At 42.4% G+C, this 25,926-nt stretch overlaps 1 protein-coding gene across 5 annotated transcripts in view; it reads right to left on the reverse strand.

Moving 5' to 3' along the window:
- MARK3 (microtubule affinity regulating kinase 3) overlaps nucleotides 1-25,926 on the reverse strand; it is a 100,794-nt gene that overhangs the window by 31,539 nt on the left and 43,329 nt on the right. For all 5 annotated transcript variants that reach the window (XM_030558679.1, XM_030558680.1, XM_030558684.1 and 2 more), the window contains 8 exons: nucleotides 22,303-22,373; nucleotides 10,536-10,592; nucleotides 9,385-9,621; nucleotides 9,168-9,287; nucleotides 7,694-7,793; nucleotides 7,312-7,424; nucleotides 3,364-3,517; nucleotides 508-725 (listed from right to left, as the gene is read on the reverse strand). In XM_030558679.1, coding sequence (XP_030414539.1) covers nucleotides 508-725; nucleotides 3,364-3,517; nucleotides 7,312-7,424; nucleotides 7,694-7,793; nucleotides 9,168-9,287; nucleotides 9,385-9,621; nucleotides 10,536-10,592; nucleotides 22,303-22,373 — 1,070 coding nt within the window. The remainder of the gene's footprint in view (nucleotides 1-507; nucleotides 726-3,363; nucleotides 3,518-7,311; nucleotides 7,425-7,693; nucleotides 7,794-9,167; nucleotides 9,288-9,384; nucleotides 9,622-10,535; nucleotides 10,593-22,302; nucleotides 22,374-25,926) is intronic.

Here is a 25,926-nt window from a genome sequence, read left to right on the forward strand (position 1 = left end):
TCCGTATAATTGCATTTTAAAAATGTGTTAAGGAATGCCTAGTGCAATGTACAGGTGACCCTTTTAATCAGTGTATACAAAAGGATATGGGATATAAAAGTTGTGACAGGGATCCCTTTTTTGGGAGGAGGAAACCCAAAAGAGCAGGTGGGATTTCAGAGATCACCCATGACCCATACTATCTGCTCCATAGGACAGCCTCTTAGTTCCTTTTCTTGTCTTGGATTTATTTAAAATGTACCTTTGGTTCCTATCCTAATGAACTATTTCAGAAATGGCAATAGGCAAAAGAATTAAGTTCCTGGGCAGGTGACTGAAGCAAACAATATACAAATAAGTATATGAGATACTTACATTTGCACCTGGGGAATGAAGTGAGATGAAGATAAAAACATTAAAAAACAAACAAACCAAAAACCAATGACAGGCCATTGGGCTGAGTGACATTCTCCTGCTCTTAAGGTGTTTCATGTTCATATGCTTTAAAGAATAAATGCTTCCACTTACACTGGGGACAGCTGAACTTTTCTTACGTTCAGGAATATCAGCCTTATTTGGATTGTTAGCATTTCCGAGCATAGGGCTAGCCGGAGCAATTCCTCGTCCTCCAACAGCACTACTGCTAGATTTCCTTGTCTGAATTCCATCTTCTTTCAGGTCACTGTCTGTAGTGCTAGTCTGGCTTCTTTTTGGATACGCCACTACTGGAGGGATAGAGGGTCCAGCTAAAAAGAAAACATTTTTTGTTTCTAAATGTGGAGGTTATCTTGTTATTCATTATGCAAATACATTTATATGCACATATCTTAAAAGTCAAAATAAATGAAACTTAAAGGACAGAGGATCATAAAAACATAAGAAGGGTCATACTGGGTCAGATTAAAGGTCCATCTAGCCTGGTATAAAGGAACAAGAAGCCATGGGCTCAAAGGGTGGACCTGTGAGCCTGGAGAGAACCAGGCTGAAGTCCCATTGGGAGACCAGGTCCCAGATTGGCAGAAAGTGTCTTTCAAAGCCTTTCAGGTCTTCGCTCTCTCCTTCCCTTTACGGGACGTAGGAGAAAGCCCCCTCCCCGCCTCTCTTTGCTTTTTAGCTGGTACTGGGGATGGGGATTGGCACTGGTCAGAGGTTGCTGCTGGTAGTGCGCTCCGCACTGGGGCCACAGTGCTTGGAGCAGAGTCCAATCTCATCGGTTCTGAGCCCACTGCAAGGACCAACTTCATAAGGAGCCTTGGAGACAAATGTCCTGCTCCCTCTTGGCCTGTGACCTGAAGCTCTTGCAAATGCGACACTTGTCGCTCGTGGATTTCCCCTAAACACTTCCCCATAGAAGCTGCCAGATCACTGACTGGCATAGGCTTTTGCAACAGTCACAAGGTTTGAAGCCCAGGGCATGCCCTGTCCCTAGGCTAAGTCCCATACAGGACTATTTCTAACTTAACACTAAGGGAACTATTAACTGTACAACTTTAAACAACTATATACAACAAATTCACTACTAGACACAGTAGAGATAGGAAAGTGTGCCGAAGCAAGGAGACATTCCAGCACTGTCATTGGTGGTAAGAAAGAACTGAGGGAGGGGGGAGCTAGCGGCACCTCTTATACCGGCGCATATATGTGCCATTCCAGAGGGTGCCAGAGCCAGTCTCCTATAGATATAACTGGGGGAAAACTTCCGGCACCAGTGCATATGGAGAGCGCACACAGACAATGGAATGGACATGAGCAAGCACTCTAAGAACTTTTCCAAACTTCTGAATATTATTAATCTCTGTCTTTTTAAAAATGTGTAAAACTTGAGTTGCTCAAAAACAAAGTCAATTTTTAAAAATTTAATAAGCTGGAGATTTAAGCCAACTCTTAAAGCTCCCTTTAATGCAATTTTCCACCAAAGATACAGAATTTGTATACATTTTCTCTGGTAAGGACAGATGGGTGGTGAATATAAAACTATTTAAATTCTTTAGTTGGAGATGTTCCTCAGATTTAAAAAAAAATCTGGTGTTAAACACTCTGAAAAGTCCGCTTAAGGCTCTTACCTTGTTTTGCTTGGCTCCAGAAGTCCAACATTTGAACACTACCTATTGTACTTTTCTAGTAATTCCTCTGTTACTCGAAGTGTTGGGCCATATATTTGGCTGTGCTTTATTCCCTTTCTTGCCACTGGCACAATAGGTTGGAAAGCTAGTCTAAACCCAGTTAAAGATTTCCTTTGAGCAAGGGATTTCTAGTTGCATAAAGTTGTCATGACAGGTTCTTTGTCACTTGTTTCTAATTCCTCCCAGTTCAATGGGCATTCCAGAGCCCAGCCAGACCAAGCTAAATTCCAGGCACTCTGGGATGGTGGAATGGAACTGGGAGCAGTTACTGCTGGCACACAACCTACCCTAATTTGTGCTGTAGGCCCCCACGTGCCTGCAGAATTGGGGAAGAATGGCAGAAAGCTGTTCTGGTACACCTGAAGATCAGGAAAAATGTCCAACGGCCCAACTATTTGTACAAATCCTTTCCCAGCTATTAAAATGTAAGGAGTTGAGATGTGGATGTTATATTTTGAAAGTCAGACTTCCCGTCCTCTCCTGATACATTTTAATGGGGATAAAAATAAAGTCAAAAACATTCAAGTGTTTTGGTATTTCTCTTCAAACAAAACCAACAAACTGATTCTACAGATTAGAAAATTTAACAAAAAAGACAATGTAATCCAAGGAGATGCAGGGAGAGGAAAGCAACCTCTCCTGCCTGCAAATAACCACTGTAGTATATTCAGGTCAAAGGGAGACTCCCTCTGTAAATTAGTGTATAGGCAGGAAGATTTATAAGATATTTAATAAACTCTGTGCGACTGTTCTGCATACCCATGAGGCAGAAAAGTTCTAAGTTTGGCTGGGGTCACTGGTACTCTTTAAAAACTGGACCTTTGCAGGGCATTCAAGTGACAGCCATCACAGGAAACAAGAAGAAATACTGGGGGACAGACAAAGGCTGACCTATTAATGCCAAAAGGAAACAAAAGCTGTATGGCCATAATGAAAGTGGGGGAATGGTGTGGGATGCACTTGACAGTGAACAAGAGAACTTGCAAGATGTTGTTTAGCAAGACTTTCCTAGGATGGCCTCACAGGCAGGAGAAAATATTGCCATAATAATAGAATAAGATGGTTCACTCAGTATACTTTTAGAAGGTCTCTCTGAGGAGGTCTTAACTATACATAAGAATACCTGATCATGAATTAGTCACTAGGTTGTAACTGACCAAACCATAAGCAAGTTGGTCCCTTTTAAAAGGTGGAGGCTGTAAGGAAATATCGAACATTTTATAGTAGGTGTGCGTCACCACACTGAAACAGGGTCACTCACCATGATCGCTGTACCGTCGCTGTTTTTGGCTGGAGGATATGCTTCTCTGCACTTTGTGATGAGGCGATTGTCCAGTGCTATTGTTGAGATCACTACTTGGCCTAACTTTAGCAAGGGAAAGATTGCTGCTGGAGCTTGAATCACTAGCATCCAACTAAGAGAAAATTTAAAAATGAGGTTCAATCAAAATGAATTTAACAATGTCCAGAGATTCTGAACATAATTCTAAGTAAGCAAAATTTCAAAAGGTTCTCACACTAAAATGTTCCTTAAAAGTGCACTAGTCAGATCCAGTTCTGTGCCTAAAGGACCAGTAGAAATATGAGAGGTACTCTATTCATTTTTCACTCAACTGGTGGCAAATAAGTAACCAAATCTGTACAAAGCTACAACAGCTACACAAAACATTGTACAGTTTGATTTACTTCTGAAACATTAGGAGCATTTTATGAAAAAGTTATTTTGCTGAGAAACAAATATCTTCTGACCCCTTCCTTACGGGACAAAGTTGGGGAGAGAAGAGGATGTTTGCTTCTGAACAGTTTGCTTCCATTTATACAGACATTAGAATGTAGTCCCTGCCCCAAAGTGAGTATAGAGTGATAATCAAACTTTTGGTCCTACAATTCAAAAACAGATCATTTAAAAAATATATTAAAATGCTTAACCAATATTTGAAGGTGTTTTTTGTTTAAAGGTAACCAGCATATGATAGGCTATAGTGCTGAAGTCAAAATTTGGTGTTTTAGCCCACAATAAAGTTATTGCTACGGCCCTACTTGAATCATGGGATGACTGTCAAATAACTGTGGCTGAGAGTCGCAGATTAGACATGGAAAATTGCAGAAAAGTAATAACGGACCTTAATTAATTGTGGTAATTTGGAAGTCAGAGAAGAGGACTTTAAGAAAAATTTGCTGGAACAATATAAACATTCCAGTATTATGTTATGCCTGCTATATTTTTTTGATAACCAGATATTTTGTGCAACTATATTACATTCATTAATGCATGGGGCTGACAGCGGGAGCTTTGGCCGTCAGCGGCCAATGGCTGGGGCTCCCGCTGTCAGGCTCAGCCAACTGGTGGCCAGGGCTTCTGCTGTTAGCCCCAGGTGGCCTAATATTGCTGAGATCTGCAATTTCAGCACTATCACAAATTAGGTAGGGTCTTAGTTATCTTTCAGCCAGGAAGCACTCAAGTTATTATACTGCTATGCACTCCCCATTATACATGTCTATTGTATAACAGTGTGATTAATCGCGATTAATTTTTAATCACAATTAATTTGAGTCAATTGCGCGAGTTAACTGCAATTACTCGACAGCCCTAATAATTAGTAAAGTCCAAATGGGTGAGAACTTGAAAACTGGACTATAAAAAATACCCTCAGATCTCAGTGATGATTGAACCTATTGATATTCTGAACAGAATTCTGTCTCTGGTTGGCAACTGCCCTTACATCTCTTCATATATGATTCTCACATTACCCCAACCAGTCTCCATATCTCCTTACCCTCTCCTTCCATTAAAGCATTATATTAAGAGATTGATTACGTTGTTTTAAATATCTGGAGCTAGGTGGGGGGAGAGAAGGTGGGAAGGAGGGCAGACGCTACCTCTGATATGTTTTTGTAAGCATTCTAAAGGCAGGAGCCTGTGTAGGCAAATTTGTATCCTCAGTGTCCTGTTAATCTATATAAAAGATTTCAGGATTTTCACTGACAATTGGAACATGTGTTGAGTAAGTGTGAAACAATGAAAACAGCTACAAGGATAGCTGAGAGCTCTTTCTATTCAGAATATCAAGTGGCGACCCCTGTTTGAGAAACCCTGGGGTAGGGAGTTTTCCTGTTTTTCAGCTCTGAGTTCTACAAAGGGGAAATGTAAATTCCCCTCTTCCCCCATTCCCCTAAACAAAAAAAGTTACCATGCTTCCTCCATATGTGTAATAAAAAATACAGATCTTTGAAACTAAAAGAATGAGGATTGTGCATATATTAATGAGTGCATACACGTTTGAAAAAAATTAGGATAAAAATCGATTTTAAAAGATTATTTCTAAAGATTGCTCGGTAAGTTCTGGCTAAGAGATGGGCTCTCAAAATTTCAAGGTGGACTACATCCGAGAGAGACTGCCTCTCCTCACACTTTCAACAGCTTGGACCACTTTTGCTCCATTCAAGATTATACAGTATATCTGAGGCAACGAAAACAATTGTTTAGATGGAGAAATAATTTATTTGCGACTGTCTTTGACCTGACAAACATTCTCCTTTTTAAAAAGTGTTTCATGGTGCTTAAGGAGAAAAAAAAGCTCCAAGCCATCTTCTTTTGCTCTTAATTTCTTCCATTTTACTACTATTTGGTTCTGTTGCCCCCTGCACATTCTGCCCTGCTTCCTTCCCCCTTGGAATACTCCCTAATCACCTGTTCTCAGCCTGACTCCAGTGAACATACTGCTCAATTTCCTTCTCTCCCAATGCTCTGGACATTCTTTTCCAATTGGCAGTTCTTGGTCCCCCTCTTACTGACAGCTCCCAGTAGTGTGTTTATTCCAATCCTGCTTGTTAGCCCACATCCCTGAGTGCAGTGTGTCTGTCTTCTGAGTCCTAGCAGAATCCCCAGCAGAGGTGAGTGTGGAGGTGGTGGGGGAGGGGTATAACCCCACAACCAGGGACAAAGGAGTTAGAGAGAGACTGTCAGAAGTCCAGTCCTGAAAAGACCAGTTAGTCTTTTGACCACTTGTCTGCCTTTCGCATTGGCAGTTTTATGACAGGACGGCATCAATGCAAGGGAAAACTGCATAGAAGCACTGTGTTTGATGCCTGACCGGGTTCCAGAGCATCCCTTTTCGGGCCTGGTGCTACGCTTTTCAACTGAGGCTCAAGAGGATTTGTGGCTCCTGAAAAAGGGCCTGGTGATGGAGACCTCTCTCTCTTCCCTGTGTGAACTCTGTTCTTTCCTTCCCTATCCCTTGAGATTTTATCAGATCTTTAGGGGCAGTTTTTTCAACTTGACAAGGAGAGGAGCCAACAAGAGCCCTTTTAGATGAGGAGTGCTTGGAAATTTCTGCTGCCACAGCTATCTCAGGGTCTCAAGAGGGATGCTCTAACCTCTTCAGCAGCCCACTTTCAGGAAAGCCTCCCTGGATCTTTGGTTTCTCTTTGAAAATAATTTACAGATGACATTTCTCTGTTATCTGCCCCTCACCCAGACATTGTAAGCATATGGTATACCCGCCATTTAGAGGCATTACTATCTCACATGAAGGGCAATATCTGAAGCTTGGAGACTTGTGTTCAGTCATTACTATCAATCAAGTACCAGGACAGATGCTTAGGCAGAATAAAATTCCTTCTTGTTAAAGAAGAAAGGAAATGCCATCAAAAAATTAAACACTAATCACCGGCTATTAAATATCTATTTACAAAACAATGGGTAAATGACACAGTGAGGGAAGAGGTTCACACACTGCAAGACATGGGGCGGTGACCTGGGGGGAAGTTGGGATCACCCCATATTTTATCTCTTTGGCTAGAGGTACGAGGAAGCTCACTCTGTGCACATGTGTGGCCCTGAATGGATGCTGCAGAGTAAAAGAATGCAAACAGGATTGTACTGAGTGCATGCACATCAATAGTGGAATATACAGAGACAAGCACCTGAAGAACTGACGGACAATGGGGCTTGCTCTGTCCTTTATGCCCTTGGGTAGGGGGGACATGCAAGGACATTTAGGACATAATGTCTGTTGTGACTGCACCTATCAGCCAAAATAATTTGATCTTGTCCATATGGTGGACCATGCACCCAATAGTGGAATTCACAAACAATTTCTCGAAGAGGAACCATAACTTTCACTTGAATGAACTATCTTTTGCTCTGAATAGTTTTTCTGCATTTAACATCAGAATATTTTAAACTTTTTTCCTGTTCTGTACTCACCTCTGATGATTTTCTCCCTAACAATAAGTATGTAGCTGTGATTTCATCATATTTCATTTTACTAAGGGATTCTTGAATTTCTTCTTGAGAGTATCCCATTCCAACCATAATATCTGAAAGAAAGAAAGGAGTTTGTAAGTCACAATATGCTTTAATAGATACACACTGGTTGAGTGTTTCCATGTTCAAAAAACCTGTTTATTTCTAACAATGGAACAAAATATCTAAATGTGGGAACAATGTCTAATTAGATATTAATAGTAAAGTTGTTTTTCAAATACCTAAATATACATATTAAGCACAGATCAGATCTGATTATACAGTACATGAACTCAAAAACACTGCAAGTTAAATGTGGACATACTGGAAAACACTGAATTACCTATTCTCTTCTGGTCTGAGATGTCCAGCTCTGGTTCCACAAAAGGTTTTAACTCATCATCTTCATGGCCTGCGTTGATCCACCGGTCCTTCATGATTTGCTACAAAGATAGGTTGCTTAGTAGTGTAAGGTATTTACTTGTAAACAAAACAAGTCACTGAGAGGTCAAAGTCCCATCTATCAAAAATGTATAGCACTGAAGAACTGAAGACAAGCAAATCCAGACTTGAGTTTAAAGAGGTATGTCCTTGCTTCCTCTTCTAATTCTACCCACCATTCTTTTCCAGAAAGCTCCAAATAATTCCCAACTTATATTTGAAACTAGCCAGCTTTATTGCTGGTCTCCTTCCTCTCCTCCCCTGGACTTGTGTTCCTAAACAGATTACTTCCCATCAGTTGTATTCCAGCATAAAGGTCAAAGCTAAATATTAGGAGTGGAGAGACTGGTTGCAGTGGGAGCACAGGGAGAAGAGTAGTTAAGACTTCTTCCAGACAACAATCTGTATGCAGGAAACCATCCTAATCCAGGAAACCTTCACTGAACTTTGTACACTAATGCACTCTTTCAGCCACAAAACTTCTAGCAGACTTCCCCATGCTAAATATTACTCACTTGGGAAGTAGTCAGTTCTCCAAGGAGTTAAATTAAAGCATAAAATATTGACAAAGAACACAAAAGGAAAAAAACAGCAGATAAAAGCACCTGTTTAAAAGCATTATGGTTAAGAAAATCCAAACTGAGATTTTAACCCTTCTCTAATGTTGAACTATTTAGGAAGTCACTTATATTAGACTGTACTCCAACAGCCTTTCATAGGAATGTACTAAAATGCAAGCTATGCCTAGCCATAGTGCCCTACTTTTAAAGGGAGTAATCAGTAACTCCTCCTCATGTGATTGAATACTGAATACATCTTCAAGATACCTTACTGCAGAATACTGTAGTTTTGAAAGTGCAAAACTACAGTTTACAATAGTGATACTATTGCGCTTTGGGTTATTAGCTTTTAAGGAAACAAAGACAAATATCAAGTTTTCAAAGACACGTGCTCTTAAATGACTTCTCAATGTAGGCATGAAAACTCCTGATGTGTATTCAAATTAGGGTTGCATGCAAGAAACCCCAATTTCTTCATGCATTATGGATTTGCCCACTTAAGCCAGGTGCATGCTCAGAGTACACATGTAAGTAGGCAACCATCTAAGAGTGTGCACTGGATTGCATATGCATGGAAAAAACTTTATTCACTGCACTGAGAAACTGATTTAAGGGAAACAGGTGCAACTCTGCCATATTTGTGCCAAAAACTCACACTAGAACTCTCAGGGCAGCAAATCCAGCAAATATCAACTGAAGTTAAATACCTGCTAATGGGGGAGGGAGAAGAATAGCAAGTATTAGTGGCACAAATGAAGCTTGTTAAATCACCATTAATTATTATTTTGTCTGAAAGTATTTTACTCATGTTATTACCTCTAGAGTGCCTCTTTTAGTTGGGTTTAGCACCAGAAAACGTTTGAGGAGGTTTTCACAGTCTGTTGACATGTAGAATGGGATCCTGTATTTTCCCCTTAGTACTCTCTCTCTCAGTTCCTTGGGAGAAAGGAAGCAAATTATAAAAAGTCAGAGGCACTGTTTAAAATACTGTTGTTGAATTATTACAACAGCGAGTAGAGTGTAAGTAATATACCTTTAAATTCTGCCCATCAAAAGGAAGAGATCCACTAACAAGAGTGTAAAGAATAACACCTAAACTCCAAACATCTACTTCAGGTCCATCATATTTCTTGCCTTGGAAGAGCTCTGGAGCAGCATATGGTGGGCTGCCACAAAATGTGTCCAGTTTATTTCCAACTGTAAACTCATTGCTAAAACCAAAGTCTGCTATTTTAATGTTCATATCTGCATCTAGCAATAGATTTTCAGCCTGGGAGGAAGAAAAGAAAAATACTGTGTTGTGTATAGTTCAGACTTTTCTACAAAAGCTATTGTTCAATTTTTAATTCATTCTTAAAGGCAAAAGCCAAAAGTGTACTAAAATTGCTTTTTTATTGAAAATGATCAAATATCTTTTTAAAATAAATATGAAAATTACTAATTTTGTAATCTCACTAGTGTATCACCTTCAGATTTATGGCACCTGTTACATTAAATAAAGCAAGTCACATGTATCATCCCTTTGGTTATTTCATGGAAAACTATTTGGTATTTCTGTAACTTTATGTTTCCATGTAATAAGATAAAAATGAAACTGCAGCTCTTAAAGCCTACACTTTTATCTGCTAAATGCTTACAAAAGTCTGTAGTACATAAAATCTCAACTTTTTTTTAAAGTATAAAGTGAAGATAAGATTTATGAAATGTGCCACATTTCAGTTTCAACTAATAGCAACTATATACAGTTACAGTATAAGGAATGGAGCAAACTCTCTCATAATGCCACACCAACGTGCACCAAGCCTAAGAGAAGCCACCCCATCCATGACAGTGGGCTTTTTGTGTTGTACACTAATTCTGGCAACAAGAATCACCAAGCATTTTCCCATCTGTTACCCAACTGTAATTTTTTTTTACCATTACCAAACTGAGCTAGGATTTCAATTAGTGACCAACCAAGAAGTCAGAGGCTCCACTTTTCATATGCCATCCAAATCCTTACATTAAGATATATCTCATCTTCTCCTCCACCCCCAATTTTTTTTTAAAAGAAATACCTCCATATTCAATATATGCTAATAGCATTTAAAAGTTCCTGTAAGCCATGGAAAAGATTTAAATATCTTATAGGCACAAAGAATGAAACTATTGCATACAAACTTTGGTAGTTTTTCTTCTACTCACCTTGAGATCTCTATGAACAATATGCTTTTGATGGCAGTACTGCACTGCAGATACTATCTGGATAGAAAACAGGCCCAATTATATAAGTGACACCTCAAAGAAACAGATGTGTAATCAGAAATTTCAATATTAGTTGCTAAAACTGACAAGTGTTTATGCAATCAAAGCCATACAACCAACCAACCACAATGGTCACCATATTCAGGGTAAAATTAATAAAAGTGTAATTAAATGTAAACTTATTATTCAACATATTGGCTTCTATTACAATAAAATCCTTTCCAAAGTGTGTCTGCATGGCTGATTATACAAGGAGGGCAGGCTCACCTTCTATTAAGGTCACAGAAAGGTTTTCATTTCACGTCTTTACTCATTCACAACTTTCTGAAATTTTCACTCTTGGGCTGAAATTTTCCAGACTGCCTGAAGATTTTTTTTGAGAGAGATACACACTTCGGGGGGAAATGGTTCAGCTATTTAAGTGTGAGAAACAACTTGTGTAATAAGTTAGTATGGAGTCATAAGTTACTGAAGGTTTGTCCATCATGAGTCAGGCAAGGAGCTGAGCACACTTTACCTCATTTATTTTTCACTTTATGCAATGAGTAGCATAATAAAGGGAATGTGAAGGAACTCTGGTCTTGGTTCAGTGTACTTTTAGGTATATTTCATACAGTAATTTCTCAGATATAGAATACACCTCTACCTCGATATAATGCAACCCAACATAACACCAATTCAGATATAATGTGGTAAAGCAGTGCTCCGGGGGCGGGGGGGGGGGCGGGCTGCGTACTCCAGTGGATCAAAGCAAGTTTGATATAATGTGGTTTCACCTGCAACGCGGTAAGCTTTTTTGGCTCCAGAGGATAGCGTTATATCAAGGTAGAGGTGTATTTTTTCTGCAACTTTGCATAGTGGATCATAAGGTCACAGTGAATGACTTATATAAGACATTTGTGGACAGTAGCATTCACAGAGTAGTACTCTCCAATATAAGCTGTGATGTATGTATGTAAAGCTGTAGAAAAAAATTGTACATTACACTGTCTTATTGGACACATAGTATATGATCATGTAATGAAACACTATTGTAACGCACATGAACAACTGGTCAGAATTAAGGTTGGACATGCAATCAACTTTGCATAGCAACACAAAGGTCAGGAAATATCAACCTTTATATTCTTTTAATGTTTTAATGAGCAAGTTTATTAGCATGTTTCATTTAAGAAGATCATCAATTTTAAAAAGGTGAAGTAATGTTATACTTTGTAATTCATTGCCAGTGTTCACATCAGAACAGGAGAATTCCTCTATAGCTAGGTAATAGGTCCAATGCTGTGTGTATGACCATGCAACCAGAGTCAAGAAAGAATTCTCTTATTTTTTCAGTGTTTAGAATAGTAACTCAAGATTATTTGCAAGCATGTTAGAGTAAAAATTCTTCACATCTAGACTAGATCTCTTTGCATCTTACACTTAAATGATAGGTGTTTCATTCTGGTGTTGAAATGAAAATATGTCATGTCTGTATTACAGATTATATTTATGTACATTAGACAAGAGCTTGGAAGCAGATGTTCTATAAAAAGGTTAACTACACAATCACTTGTTTATTTTTCATTTACTTCTTTATTTCCTTCTGTATCTGTCTCCCTCATTCTGGATTCCTTTTTCTATAATTATTGACTTTTTTATAATGCTTATTAATTTATCAGTTTTCTCCTCACACCCCATCCACCTGTCTACCTTCTTCTCTTCCCCTATTACTCTAGCAACACATGCCCCAGTCAGAGCTCTACAATATTTCTCACCTCCCCACACCATCCTCAGAAACCCTAGGTCTCCAGGGCCATCAACATGACAAGTGTCTCATGCACCTCTCACTTGAATAGGGTGCACAGACAGAGTATGGTCTGATTGTTACGCCATTCTCAACTGGAAGCAAACATCACTTCTGATCCCAAATGGCCATAGCAACAGTTTGAAGGAAAAGGACCCAAATTCAATGAGGAACTGTACCAAAAATGTTTTTATTTATAATTTTCTCTGGGCTCAGTTCCTTTGTTTATTTCACTGGTTTCCTTCTCTCTTCTGTTCGCATTATGAAGTTGGTGTCTCAGTCTGAGAAATCTATCTACATTGTGGAGCTGTCACTAGCAGTTTATTTCTTACTTGTCTGATACATGCTGCTCTGCTGATTTATTTTGTGGAGTTTTTTTAATAGGCCTAAAGAGCTATAAATTTGTCCTCACATCTGCCCAATTCCAAATATCATTATGGATAAAAAATGGTTACCTGCCTTCCCATAACTGTTGTCCTGTGAGATGTGTTGTTCAAGTCCATTCCAATCAGGTGTGTGCACGCCACGTGTACAGTTAATGGAAAGTTTTCCCTTAGCAGCTCCCACTGGGTCAGCTGTGGAGTCTCCTGGAGTGGCGCCTTCATGGTGCTGGATATAGGACCCAGCCAACCCCGCGCCTCCTCAGTTCCTTCTCGCGGGCTACCTCGACAGAGCGGAAGGCGGGTGCGGATTGGTATTGACATGAACACCACATCTCGGAACAGTAGTTACGAGAAGGCGAATAACTGTTTTCCTTCGAGTGGTTGTTCATGTCAATTCCAAATCAGGTGATTCCCAAGCTCCACCCCAGAGGTGGGGTTGGAGTTAAGGAATCGCTCATCGGAGCACTGCTCTGCTGAATGCTGCAACATCTCTGGCATGCTGGGTGATAGCATAGTGAGAGGTGAATGTATGCACAGAGGACCAAGTTGCTGCCCTGAAAATTTCTTGTATCAGGACCTGAGCCAGGAACGCTGTTGTCAAGGCCTGTGCCCTTGTGGAATGTGCTGTGAGTGCCGGGGCTGGGACCTTGGCCAGTTTGCAACATGTGCAGATGCATGCTGTGTTCCAGGAAGATATTCTTCAAGATTAGACTAGGAGCCCTTTCATCCAGTCTGCTACCGCCATGAACAGCTGGTTCGACTGCCTGAACGGCTTTGTGTGTTCAATGTAGAATGCTAGCACACAAACATCGAATGAGTGCAGCTTCTGCTCTCGACTACTGGGATGAGGTTTAGGATAGAAGACAGGTAGAAAAATGTCTTGGCTAGTGTGGAAGTGGAACACTCTCTTGGGAAAAAAAGGCTGGGTGAGGCCTTAGTTGCACCTTATCCTTGTGGAAGACTGTGTAGGGTGGACTGGAGGTAAGGACCTTTAACTCCGACACCCTCCTAGCTGATGTAATGGTGACCAGGAAGGCTACCTTCCATGAGAGGTAGAGGAGTGAGCGAGTTGTCAGAGGTTCAAATGGGGGCCCCATGAGCCTGGCGATCACCAGGTTAAGGTCCCATGCAGGAACAGGCTGTCTAATTTGAGGATGTAGCCGTTCCAGACCCTTGAGGAAACATCCTACCATGGGGTTGGCGAATATTTAGTGTCTGGACGCTCCAGGGTGGAAGGCTGAGATAGCACCAAGATGTACCTTGATGGATGACGCTGCCAGGCCTTAGTGTTTCAGGTGCAGAAGGTACTCTAGAGTAAGTGGCATAGGCGCCTGGAGTGAATGTGTGTGCTGCTGGGCACACCATCAAGTGAACCTTTTCCACTTAGCTAGCTAAGTGCCAAGTAGGACCTTTCTTACTGGTTCTGAGCACAGAAGTTCTGTGAGGTTTAACCATGAAGCTTCCAGGCTGTGAGATGGAGGGAATGGAGGTCTGGGTGGTGAAGGTGACAGTGGTCCCGAGTGATCAGATCTGGGTGGAGTGGTAATGCAATCAGGGTGTCCACTGACAGCTCCAAGAACATGTGTAACACTATTGTCGAGGCCATGCTGGGGCCACCAGAATTACCTCCGCTATGTCCCTGCAGACCTTGAGAAGTACCCTATGCATGAGATGGATCGGGGGAAAGGAATACAGCAGTTGGCTTCCCACGGGCAGTAGAAACGCATCCATGATTGAGCCAGGGCTGTGACTCTGGAAGGAGCAGAGCACTGGGCACTTTCCGTTGCTCCGGGTGGCAAATAGATTGACCTGGAGAAACCCCCACCTTTGGAAGGTGGAGAGTATGACATCTGGACAGATGGACCACTCATGATTGAGGAATGATCTACTGAGGTGGGTCTGCCAGTTTGCTCTGAATTCCTGGGACATAGGAATCCTCCAGGTGAATGGAGTGGTGATGCAGAACTCCCATAGGCGGAGGGCTTCTCCACATTGAGAGGAGGAACAGGCTCCACTCTGCTTATTGATGTAAAACATGGCAGTGGTGTTGTCTGTCATCACTGCCATGCATTGTCCTTGCAGCCTGGCCTGAAAAGTTTTGCATGCTACTTGTACTGTCCTGAGCACCTTGATATTGGTATGATGGGAGAGTTCGTTCTGTGACCACAGGCCCTGTTTTGGAGATCTCCCAAATGCGCACCTCAACCCAGAACTGACGTGCCCATTACTAGGGACAAGGAGGGCTGGGGCTGTTGAAGGGGACTCCTTCATACACCGTCTGAGGGTCAAGCCACCATTGGAGGGACTCAAGTATGTGCTCTGGCACCTTCACCACTGAGTCCAGGTGATAGGGAGACGTGAGCCACGCTTGCAGGAATTTGTGACTCAGTCTGTCATGCCCGACCACATAAGTGCAGGCTGCCATGTGGCCAAGGAGACTCGGGAATCCCCTAGCAGTAGTGGTTGGGTACCGCCAGAGGCCCTAAATAATATTTGACATGGCTTGGAACTGAGTCTTCAGTAAAAATGCCCTTGCCTGTACCGAGTCCAGCACCACTCCAATCTCTATTCTCTGGGTCGGAGACAAGGTTGACTTGTTCACTTTGAGGAGACGGACATCTTTCTAAAGTTGATCTGACTAAACGGACCTGAGATTCCACATGCTCCCTGGTGCGCCCCCTGAGCAGCCAGTTGTCAAGGTATGGGTAGACCTGCCCCTGACTTCTCCGGAGGAAGGCTGCAATGACCAACATGCACTTGATGAACACTCGGAGTGGCTGTTGATGGACCGAATGGGAGGACCGTGAACCGAATGTTTTGTGGTCGACCAAAAATCTTAGGAATTGTCTGTGCGCAGGCCGAACGGCTATTTGAAAATATATGTCTTCCGTGTTGAGGGCGGCGTACCAGTCCCCCAGATCCAGGGAAGGGATAATTGTGCTCAGGGAGACTATGTGGAACTTCAACTTGACCATGAATTTGTTGAGTCCTTGCAGGTCTAGAATGGGGTGAGACCCCTGCCCCTCTTTTGCCTTGGGGATTAGGAAATAGTGGGAATAGAATCCCTTGCTCCATAGCTCTTGAGGAACCTCCTCCACTGCTCCTATGGTGAGGAGCATCTGCACCTCTTGGATAAGGAATTGCTTGTTAGAAGGGTGTCTGAAGAGGGACAGGGAAGGGGAGTGGGAGGCAGGGGAGGAGTAGAATTGGAGAGAATATTCCACTTCTACCATGTAAAGAACCCAGCGGTCCGATGTTATTTGGGACCAAGCACGGTAGAACTGGGATAGATGATTTGTGAAACAAGGGGAAGAATCTGATGTCAGGGTGGGTGTGCCATCCTCGGACTCACCTTCAAAAGGCCTGTTTACAGCCCAATAAAGGTTTGGTCAGATCTTGGCCAGGCCCAGAAGGGGATTGGACGGTTTGTGCCAGCTGTTCCTGCCCCTATGCCTATAAAAATCCTGCCCCAGCTGAGGAGGATATGGGAGCTGTTGCCACCGTTGGGGCTTGAAATGTTTTCATTGGGTTGCTGGAGTGTGCATGCCCAACGATTTCATAGGCGCCCGGGAGTCCTTTAAGCTGTGCGGGAATCCATCTGCTCCAAAAATAACCCTGCACTTTCAAATGGTAGGCCCTCCAGAGTTTGCTGCACCTCCGGGGGCAACCCTGATGCCTGTAGCCAGGAGTGCTTCCTCATTGCTACGTCTGAGGAAATGGTGTGGACAACTGAATCCGCAGAGTCCAACAAAGCCTGCAAAGAGGTCTGTGCCACTGCCTTCCCTTCATCAATAATAGCCGAGAACTTGGCTCTGGAGTCTGATGGAATCAGCTCCTTGAACTTCAACACAGAACCACACGAGTTGAAGTTACATCTGCTGAGGAGAACAGCTTGTTGGTTAGCTATCCACAGCTGCAGGCCACCAGTTGCGTAAACTTTCCTGCCGAAAAGGTCCATCCTTTTCAACTCATTGGATTTAGGGGCCGGCCCCTGCTGCTCTCTTTCTGATTAACCACTGACACTATCAGAGAGCATGGTTGCAAGTGAGAGAATAGATACTCGTACCCCTTAGACCTGTGGTCCCCAACACGGTGCCCATGGGCTCCAGGGCGCCCACCAGGCCATTTATGTACGCCCGCCTAGTGCCCAACAGGGGAGAGAAGCCGTGGCCCTGTGCCTGCTGGGGACCGAAAACTCCGGGGCTGCAGGCTGTGGCTGCCAGTGTTCTCGGTCCCTGGCAGGCACGGGGCCACGGCTTAAGCCGGAGAAAAGCCACAGCCCCATGCGTGCCGGGGACAGAGAACTCCGGGGCTGCAGGCTGTGGGCCCCAGTTTTCTCTGTCCTCCCAGCTTCTCTCCAAACTGCCCAGAACTGGTGCCAAAAAACAAAAACAAAAACCAAAAACACTCCGACTCTGTAGAATGGATGGAATGCCGCCCCATAGCATGTGCTGCCCCAGGCATGTGCTTGCTCCACTGGTGCCTGGAGCTGGCCCTGTATGTGAGTAATTGTTGGTGCCAGTCACACGCTTCTGAAAACACGAATGTGCTACTGGCCACAAAAAGGTTGGGGACCACTGCCTTAGACGGAATGAAGTACTTGTGCTCCACACCTCTAACAGTAGGCAGGATTGAAGCAGGGGTCTGCCATAGAGCCTTAAGATTGCTCTGGAACACTTTTATTAGTGGCAGAGCTATCCAGGATGGTCCTTCTGGCGCGAGGATGTCGACCATGGGGCCCACAGGTTCGACCACTTCCTCTGCCTGTAATCCTATGTTACAGGCAATCCTCTGGAGAAGGTCCTGGTGAGCCCTGTGGTCAACTGGAGGAGGGCCCGAGGTTGAAGCTCCTGCCACTGCCTTGTTTGGGGATGAAGATGAGGTGGCCAGAGGCAGATCGGGGTCCCTGACCTCCTCTTGGTCAGTGTCTGGGGTCTCTGCAGAGACCGTAGCCATGCTGGCAGTAGCCTGACCTTGCAATGGGTCTTGCCTCGTCGGCGATCTGAGCCAGCAGTGGGGCTTGTGCCAAAGTTGCCTAAGATCCCCAGGGCGTAGGCCAGTTGGTGCTCAGAAACCTCTGAGCGGGAGCCCATGGAAAAAGAGCCTTGGGCTTAAGGGTAAGGCCTGGGGGTCCAAAAGGGCTATTGTGCCGGAGGCTATCACTGGGGGTGCCATGCCATTAGTGACTACCTCCATCACCTGTCAGATCCGTGTCGACTGTGACGGGAATAGAAGGAATCACTGTCCGAGTCCGATGAGACGAATCTCGACCATGACCACCATGGTGGAGTTGAAGGGTCCTGTGTCGGGGACTGGTGCCGAGCTGATGATACAGGGGACTGGCGTTGAGGTGCCCATGCTGGGAATCTGTTGCTAGTTCTCTCGGAGCTGGGGATTGGTGCCGCTCCCTCCTCTGTGCCAAGGAAGGGGAGCGATGTCTTCCTGGTGCTGGGGAACCCTGCATGGAATCTGGTGCCAGAAAGCGGTGCCTTGGCAATGGCAATCTGGACCGGTGCCAAGGCAAACAGTGCCGGGCAGGAGAAGTTGGTCATCATGATCAGCTTGCCTTTAGAGGGCGCCAGTCACAGCGGCGCTGGAGGCTTATCTCTGATTGCCAGGGGCTGAAGAGCCATCATGGCAATTAAATCTCTGGCAGCAGCAAAAGCGTCTGGGGTGAAAGGTAGCTCCAACTCCTCCACCTGGCACTGCCCATCTGAGGAGTTCCTGGGTGCTGGACTCGACAGTCACCTTGGGGGAACTGAAGTTGACAGCACCGACTCTTGCTGCTTGGGCACCCCTTCAAGGGACGCACTGGTGCAACGCCTGCCAGTCTAGATGCTTTCAGCACCGCAGAGTGCCCCCCGTCACTTTTCTATGCCAGCTGTATGGCACCGGTGAATGAGAGCGGTGCCAGATTGTCTCCTCAGCGTGCGGTGCCAGAGAGTGCCAGTGACGAGGGTCTCTTAGACTAGAGTCCTTCCTCAGCACCATGTCACATACTGATGCCATGGCACTCCGTACAGACGTGCTCGGTGCCGGGTCCTGGTGGTCTGCAGCAGACTGGGAATGAAGAGTGGATTCCATGAGCAACTGCCTAAGTCGGAAATCTCACTCCTTTTTTGTTCTTGGGCAGAAAGTCCTGCAAATCTTGCGTCTTTCTGTCTTGTGTGCTTTCCCAGACACGAGTGGTGGGGGTTGCTTGTGGGTATAGGCTTATTGCAGGTTCTGCATGGTTTAAAGCTTTGGGCTCATGGCATACCCCGGAGCACAAGGGTAGGGCAGTTGGGACTGGGGAAAACCCCCTCCCAAACCTTACTATATATACACACACTATCTACTAACAGTAACTGCAACTAAACTAAACTAACTACGCTATGGAAAGAATGCTAAGGGAAGCACTTGCTAGGCAAGAGATCGCAGTTCCAATGACCATCAGTGGTGGTAAGAAGGAACTGAGGCGGCATGGGGTCGGCAGGGTCCTATATCCAGCGCCATGAAGGCGCCACTCCACGGGGCTCCACAGCTGACCCGATGGGAGCTGTTAAGGGAAAACTTTCCAATGACTGTGTACGCAATGCACACACACCTAATTGGAACTGACATGAACAAGCATTCGAAGAAGAATATTAACAAATGGCCCTGCTTCTAGAGTTTTTCAGAGAAGAGGCAGAAAGATTACTGAAAGCTACTTACTAACAAACAAATGCAGGGGAGGAGTAGTACGGGGGCATTAGTTACCTAACTTGCTCGTTTCCCAAAAGGCACAAACTTGGATTCCTTGTTTTTACATTAATTTTCATTCATACATCTCACACATTGATCATCATTACTCAGCAGAAAAAATCTCCAGAACAGACCATCAACCCAGAGGCCTGAGGGTAGGGCAAGGGGAAGTAAATGATATGAAGAATACAAAACATCTTTAAAGTGCAAATATTTGCTCTCTGAGGCACAAAAGCAGCTTAAAATGGAAAACAGCAGAGCATGGTTATATTTTTGGCATTTGCACCCTTTCATAGTTCACCTGTTAAACATGCTTGCTATGCATAATACATAAGCTATTTACTGCAGCATAACCAGCCATGGCCACACTATTTCTAAGTAGAGGAAAAACCTGGATGACAGCAAAGAGGTTGAGCATGTACCAAAATATTGCTCTTCTTATCCTGTGTCCCCAAATGACAGTGCCATGATGGAAAATGCTCACTCAAAAGAATTATCTGATTAGTAGAATGTTCTAAAAGTTGCTGTACATCTTCAGTTTATTTTTAATATTATGAGCCAGGTTTCTAGTACTGGAGTTCAGTGACTTCTGTTTTATAAACTCTTTGAGGAAAGAGTGGCCTAAGAAACTCAAGTTTGGAATTTTCTTTACAACACATAAAATCCAAAATTGAGATCAAACTCCAGAAATCTTTACGCTCCCGGGGCCACAGAATATGCATACCACAGAATCAATATACTTTCTTGTGAAGGATTTTAGATCCATGCTGAAACTGCCCTTCCTGGACAATTTTTTAAGTTCGGCAGGTGTGCAATGATTTACTTTCAACATAACTCGATACAGAAATGGCCGCTACAGAAGTGAAGAGAGGAGAAATTAAAAGCAAACAAGAGATAACAACATACAGTCTCTGCCAGGCTCAACATTATGGCAGATGCAAATTACTATTGCTCCTCCAGCTTTTCTTAGAGGTAGCTATTGTCTCATTGTTAAACTAGTTAGTGGATGGACTTAAAGTGAAACCCTATTATGCTATGAGAAAAATCTATCTGAAGCTATTATAGAAAAGCAGAAAAATAAAAATAAGACATAAAACAGATTTATGTGGACTTCAATGGGGTCAAGCAGGCTGTGTTGGCATTATCTTTGCTAACTGTGTTTGCTCATTGACATATAATAGCAGTGTGAAGACACCCTGAAGCTTATACTTGTAAGATAGCCTTCATGCCTTCTGGTTCAAACTCCTTTTCAGAGAAGTCACTGGACTTGAATAAGATAACCAGGATTGAAGGATAAACTGTACACAACATTGTAGATGAAGTAACAAAACGTAAGTACTGTGACAAAACATGTTTTTTTTTAAAAGTCTCCTGATTAAGAACAATGATGATAGCCATGAGGAAGAGTGAACATACTGATGGAACCCGATTTGACCACTGAAAATTAGTATTAGGCATGCCAGCGGGGAGAAAATTCCCTGATCCTTTTGAATCTTAGAAAAACTTGATTTAAATTACTGAGTTTGAATCTGAAGGATAACCTTTCGGATTTAGAAAAATGGTACAGCCCAACATCTGAGATGGGAATGACAACTCCAGAAGCTAATATCATTGGGACTGTGAGGTATCTGAAGGGGAGATTTTTCTGTCTTCCTGAATCTAAGCATAGGAACCTTGAACAGAGTCTGTTAAACAAAAACAATACACCCCAGGACTTTGTGAATGAGGGGCAGAAATGGTTCTTACTGCCTGTCATTCTGCACACTACTCAAAGAATATCTTCTGGGATGTGAAGTCCGCCAGCTGGACCCTGCAAAAGATTAAGCAGGGTACTGCAAGACTTAGGTAGGATTCAAATGATAGGAAAAACAGTGCTTTCATTTACTGATTTTATTTCTGCCTTCTTATAATGGGTTAAGCTGTCCTAAATAATACTGTCCTTTTCTCTTATTAGTGTTTATTGCGATTGTCACATTTACTTTAGTGGGGTTATTGTTCATATCAGTAAAACTTCTCTGCACAGTACATTTCCACAGAAATGTATTATACACATTAAAATATTCGATACAGGGAATAAGCGAGTTATTCCTACATTTCCACTGTTTCCCAAATAACTAATGGTGCGCACACTATTCTATTCAAGACAGAACAGACAAGCATAAAGGTGTCCATTTATGTTACGAGATTTATTTCATGCAAAATTTCCTTAACATAATTGAAATATTAGGTTGTGTGTAAAATTATATGATCTCCTTCAACTGTTGTGCTTGTTGCCTCTGTGCTGATTTTTAAAATGAAGTTAACTCCTGATCTTTCTTTCTTTCTTAGATCGCTGTCCACAGATTGTGTGCCATGGAATAGATCGTCAATAAAAGCTGGTAAGGAAAATAAGGCCAGGGAATCTACAGGAATCTACTAGTTTTTCCCTGTTATTTAATAAAACAAAAAGTCAGCAACAGAGCATGCTTGAAAATTACATTGGAGAGCTCACTGTCAACTATTTTTTCATGTGTTTTAATGCTAAAGTTCATAGACTTATGGTCAGAAGGGACCATTAGGGTTATCTAGTCTGACCTCCTGCGCAATGCAGGCCACAGAATCTCACCCATCCACTCCTGTAACAAACCCCTAACCTATGTCTGAGTTATTGAAGTCCTCAAATCGTGGTTTAAAGACCTCAAAGTGCAGAGAATCCTCCAGCAAGTGACCCAGGCCCCATGCTGCAGAGGAAGGTGAAAAACCTACAGGGCCTCTGCCAATCTGCCCTGGAGGATAATTCCTTCCTGACTAAGAGTTGTTAGTCTATCATACATACCTGTCTAAATTTAGCTCTTGCTTCCTTTTCCTTCATTCTTCCATGTGCAACCAGATAGTCAAATACCTCTCCTGCAATTGAAACATATCAAAGATTAAAGGAGAAACGCTGAATATCTTAAAATACTAGGTAGTTAATTTCAAAATCTAGGGTTATTTTTGTCATTGTTAAGAGTAACATATATTGTATGAGCTACATAAATGTCAGAAATGTGAGCTAAATTTGAGATTTCAGTTTTCAGTTAGAATGTTTGATTTTTCACATGAATAAACAATCATAAAAGGCATTAACTTTTCATTTTTGAAAAAGGCGTATGGCAAGAGCCCAGAAGAGTGATTTACTACTATGTCATAATTTCACTGAGACAAGAAAGACTTTAAGAAGAATTATCTGGGTGACTGAATGTAGGCAAAATATTTGTTTTCAACCATTTATGATAGAAAATGAGCAGCATTCCTTTCTTTGCAAAAAAAGTAATGACTTCCTTTCAAATTTCCATTAGAAAAATATTTGCTGTATCACAGAGATAGACTTTCGTAAGCCTTATCTACAGTACAAAAATGTTTAAAGGATCTTGTAAATGTGGTTGTAGCCTCAGAGTGTTATAATATAGTTAATCTAAGTGTACAAAAATATTACGATAATGGAAATCCCTGTTTCAACCCAGGGTTAAAATAAAATGGGGCCTTCGTTATAAAAAACATCCAAGTGAACAGAAACTGATGTGATGAAGCAAGCCACAATTTAAATATCATACATAAGACATTGAAGAAAAGCATCCTGGCATAACAGGTCCCTGGAAGACTTCCAAAATGTAAAGAAAACAATGCAACATGACAAGGGACATTTGAAGGACACAGTACTGAAGAAAAATTCTAAAGGGCTGCATTTTAAAACAAACCGTCAATTAACATCTGGCATTTCATAACTAGCCTATTAGACTAGTTTTTAAATGTTGCTATCTATCCAGTGAAATATCGACTTGTTTGTCACAGTGTGACTAATGTTCTTCTACTGAAAAACTGTAGGCATTAGACATGGAAAAGGTAATGTTTCCACATACATAAATAGGTCTTTAAGTACAAATAAATCATTTAGTTTAAATAGTCTAAGATTTTAGAAGTTCAAAGATCAAATCACTATTTTAATATTTAAATACATTTAAATACTCTCAGATAAGAGAACATTTTTCACATTATTACTTCAAAAAAGAGAAAATCTATCACTAAAAAGTACTTTTAATTTTGAAAAGATCACAAGATGGAATCAAATCAAACTGATATCACAAACAGTGTGCATGAATGATTTTATGTTTTCATTTTCTGAACAAATTATATTTTGCTTTCCAGAGTAGCAGTTAAAATTCAAGTCAGTGATAAAAATTCCCTGAAATATATGTTACAGCTATGTCTTTTTAAAGTATTAGTAAATAAAAATTCATAGAAATGCAGGGGGTCAGACAAAGATGAAATCCAACCCTGTTTATCTGAAATATCGGGAATATCAAAAGCAGAGAAAAACAGTAGTTCAAATAACTGAGGTTACTGAATATTTGATTTAAGTTGAGACAGATGACTAAAATGTAGATAAAGGGGAATTTTCAGAGCTGAATCCATAATGACACATAGTCATCTGCTATTACATTTTCAAGTTGCATATTGCATAAGCATATAATAGTACTAATGGCTTCTGTGCCAAACATACAGGTCTCTCTCATTTCAGCTAAAAGGAGCGTCTCAGGCCTAGTCTACACTACAGAATTAGGTTGATGTAAGGCAGCTTATGTTGACCTAATTATGTCATTGTCTATACTACAACCTTGTTCCTGGGGATGTAAGTACCCTACTACACCTACATAATTCCACCTCCACAAGAGGCATAGGACTTACATTGGTGTAGTTAGGACAACACAGTGTCCCTGTTGACACTGCAGGTTACTTACATCGGCTGTTAGCTGTCATCCTTGTCAATTTCATAGCTCCCTGTTGGAACCGTGAAATTGACAAGAAAGCTGGACTTGCAGCTTGGGCTGTCATGCCAGGGCAGATGGAGGGCTCCAGCTAGAGCACAGCTATCCCCAGGCTCCCAGCTCTCTGGCCTCGGTAGGACTGCTGCCTGGACTCCCGGCTCCCCACTGGGAGCCCAGTAGCTGGGTAGCCAAGAGCCTGAGGGTGCAGCTGGGCTCCTGGTGGGGAGAATGTTGCCAAGAGCCTGGGGGCAGGGGGCAGACAGAGGAGAAAGCTGTTTATGGAGCTGAGAGCCTGGCCCCTCAGCCCTCCACACTGCCCCTCTTAAGTCAGTGGAAATACTCCTGTTGAGGATGCGCACCACTGACAGAAGGAGGCTAGTCTGGACACAAACCACAACAGTAATTACTACTGTGGGTGTAAGCTGACCTAACATAAATCAACTTAAGTTTGTAGTGTAGACATGCCCTCAGTTATCTGTAGTAGTTTTAGGCTTTCTATCCTCTGTAAGCCAGTCACTAGATGGCAGTATGACCTCACTTTTAAGTTAAAAACTATCAAGTAGAAGGGAGAGGTGCATACACACTAGTATGCTCAATGTGCAGAGGTCAAAAAAGCTAACCACGTTAGGAACCATTACAAAAGGGACAGATACTGCATATAGTTTGTCCCATCTCAAAAAAAAATAATTTTTTTTGATATTGGAAAAAGTACAAAATAGGGCAACAAAAATTATCAGTGGTATGGAACTGCTTCCATATGAGAAAAGATTAAAAAGATGAACTGCTCAGCTTAGACTGAGGGGAGATACAGAGGTCCATAAAATCATGAATGGGGTAGAGAAAATGAATAAGGAAGGGATTATATACCCCCTTCACATAACACATGAATCGGGGTCATCCAATTAAATTAACAGGCGGCAGGTTTAAAACAAACATAAGGAAGTACTTCTTCACACAACACGTAGTCAACCTGTGGAACTCAGGGCCAGAGATATTGCAAAATCCAAAAATATAACTGGGTTAAAAAAATATCCAAAAATATAACTGGGTTAGATAAGTTCATGGAGAATAGGTCCATTAATGGCTATTAACCAAGACGGTCAGGGATGCAACTCCATGCTCTGGGAATCCCTAAACTTCTGACTGCTAGGAAGCTGGGACTTGAGAACAGGGAATAGGTCACTTGATAAATTGCCCTGTTCTGTTCACTCCCTATGAAGCATCTGGCACTGTCTACTGTCAGAAGACAGGATATTGGGTTAGATGGACCACTGATCTGACCCAGTATGGCCGTTCTTATGTTATTATGCCCTTTCCTACCATTAGCCCCATTTAGACAAAACTAGTCTATGCATCTACGGCTCCTAGGAGCTCAAATACAACAGCTAGAACACAGTTTATATAAGCAACCACATCATGATACCCCAGATATGCTGCACATATGTAGTGGGACCCAATGGTGAAACTCTGCTCTTCTGTTTTGAAGAGCAAACCTCTGTCTCCCCAGCAAAACTGAAGGTATGCCTCAAATATTTGTGTGATTCCCACCAGCTGATATTGAAATTTAACCATTTTTAGCTATCTAGAAGGGTAAATGCCTTGATTCTAGCTATGTTACAAATAGTGGAAAACACTGAGAAAATGTTCACATTTGT

Source organism: Gopherus evgoodei, chromosome 4 (genome assembly GCF_007399415.2).
Source record: "Gopherus evgoodei ecotype Sinaloan lineage chromosome 4, rGopEvg1_v1.p, whole genome shotgun sequence".
NCBI classification, from domain to species: Eukaryota; Metazoa; Chordata; order Testudines; family Testudinidae; genus Gopherus; species Gopherus evgoodei.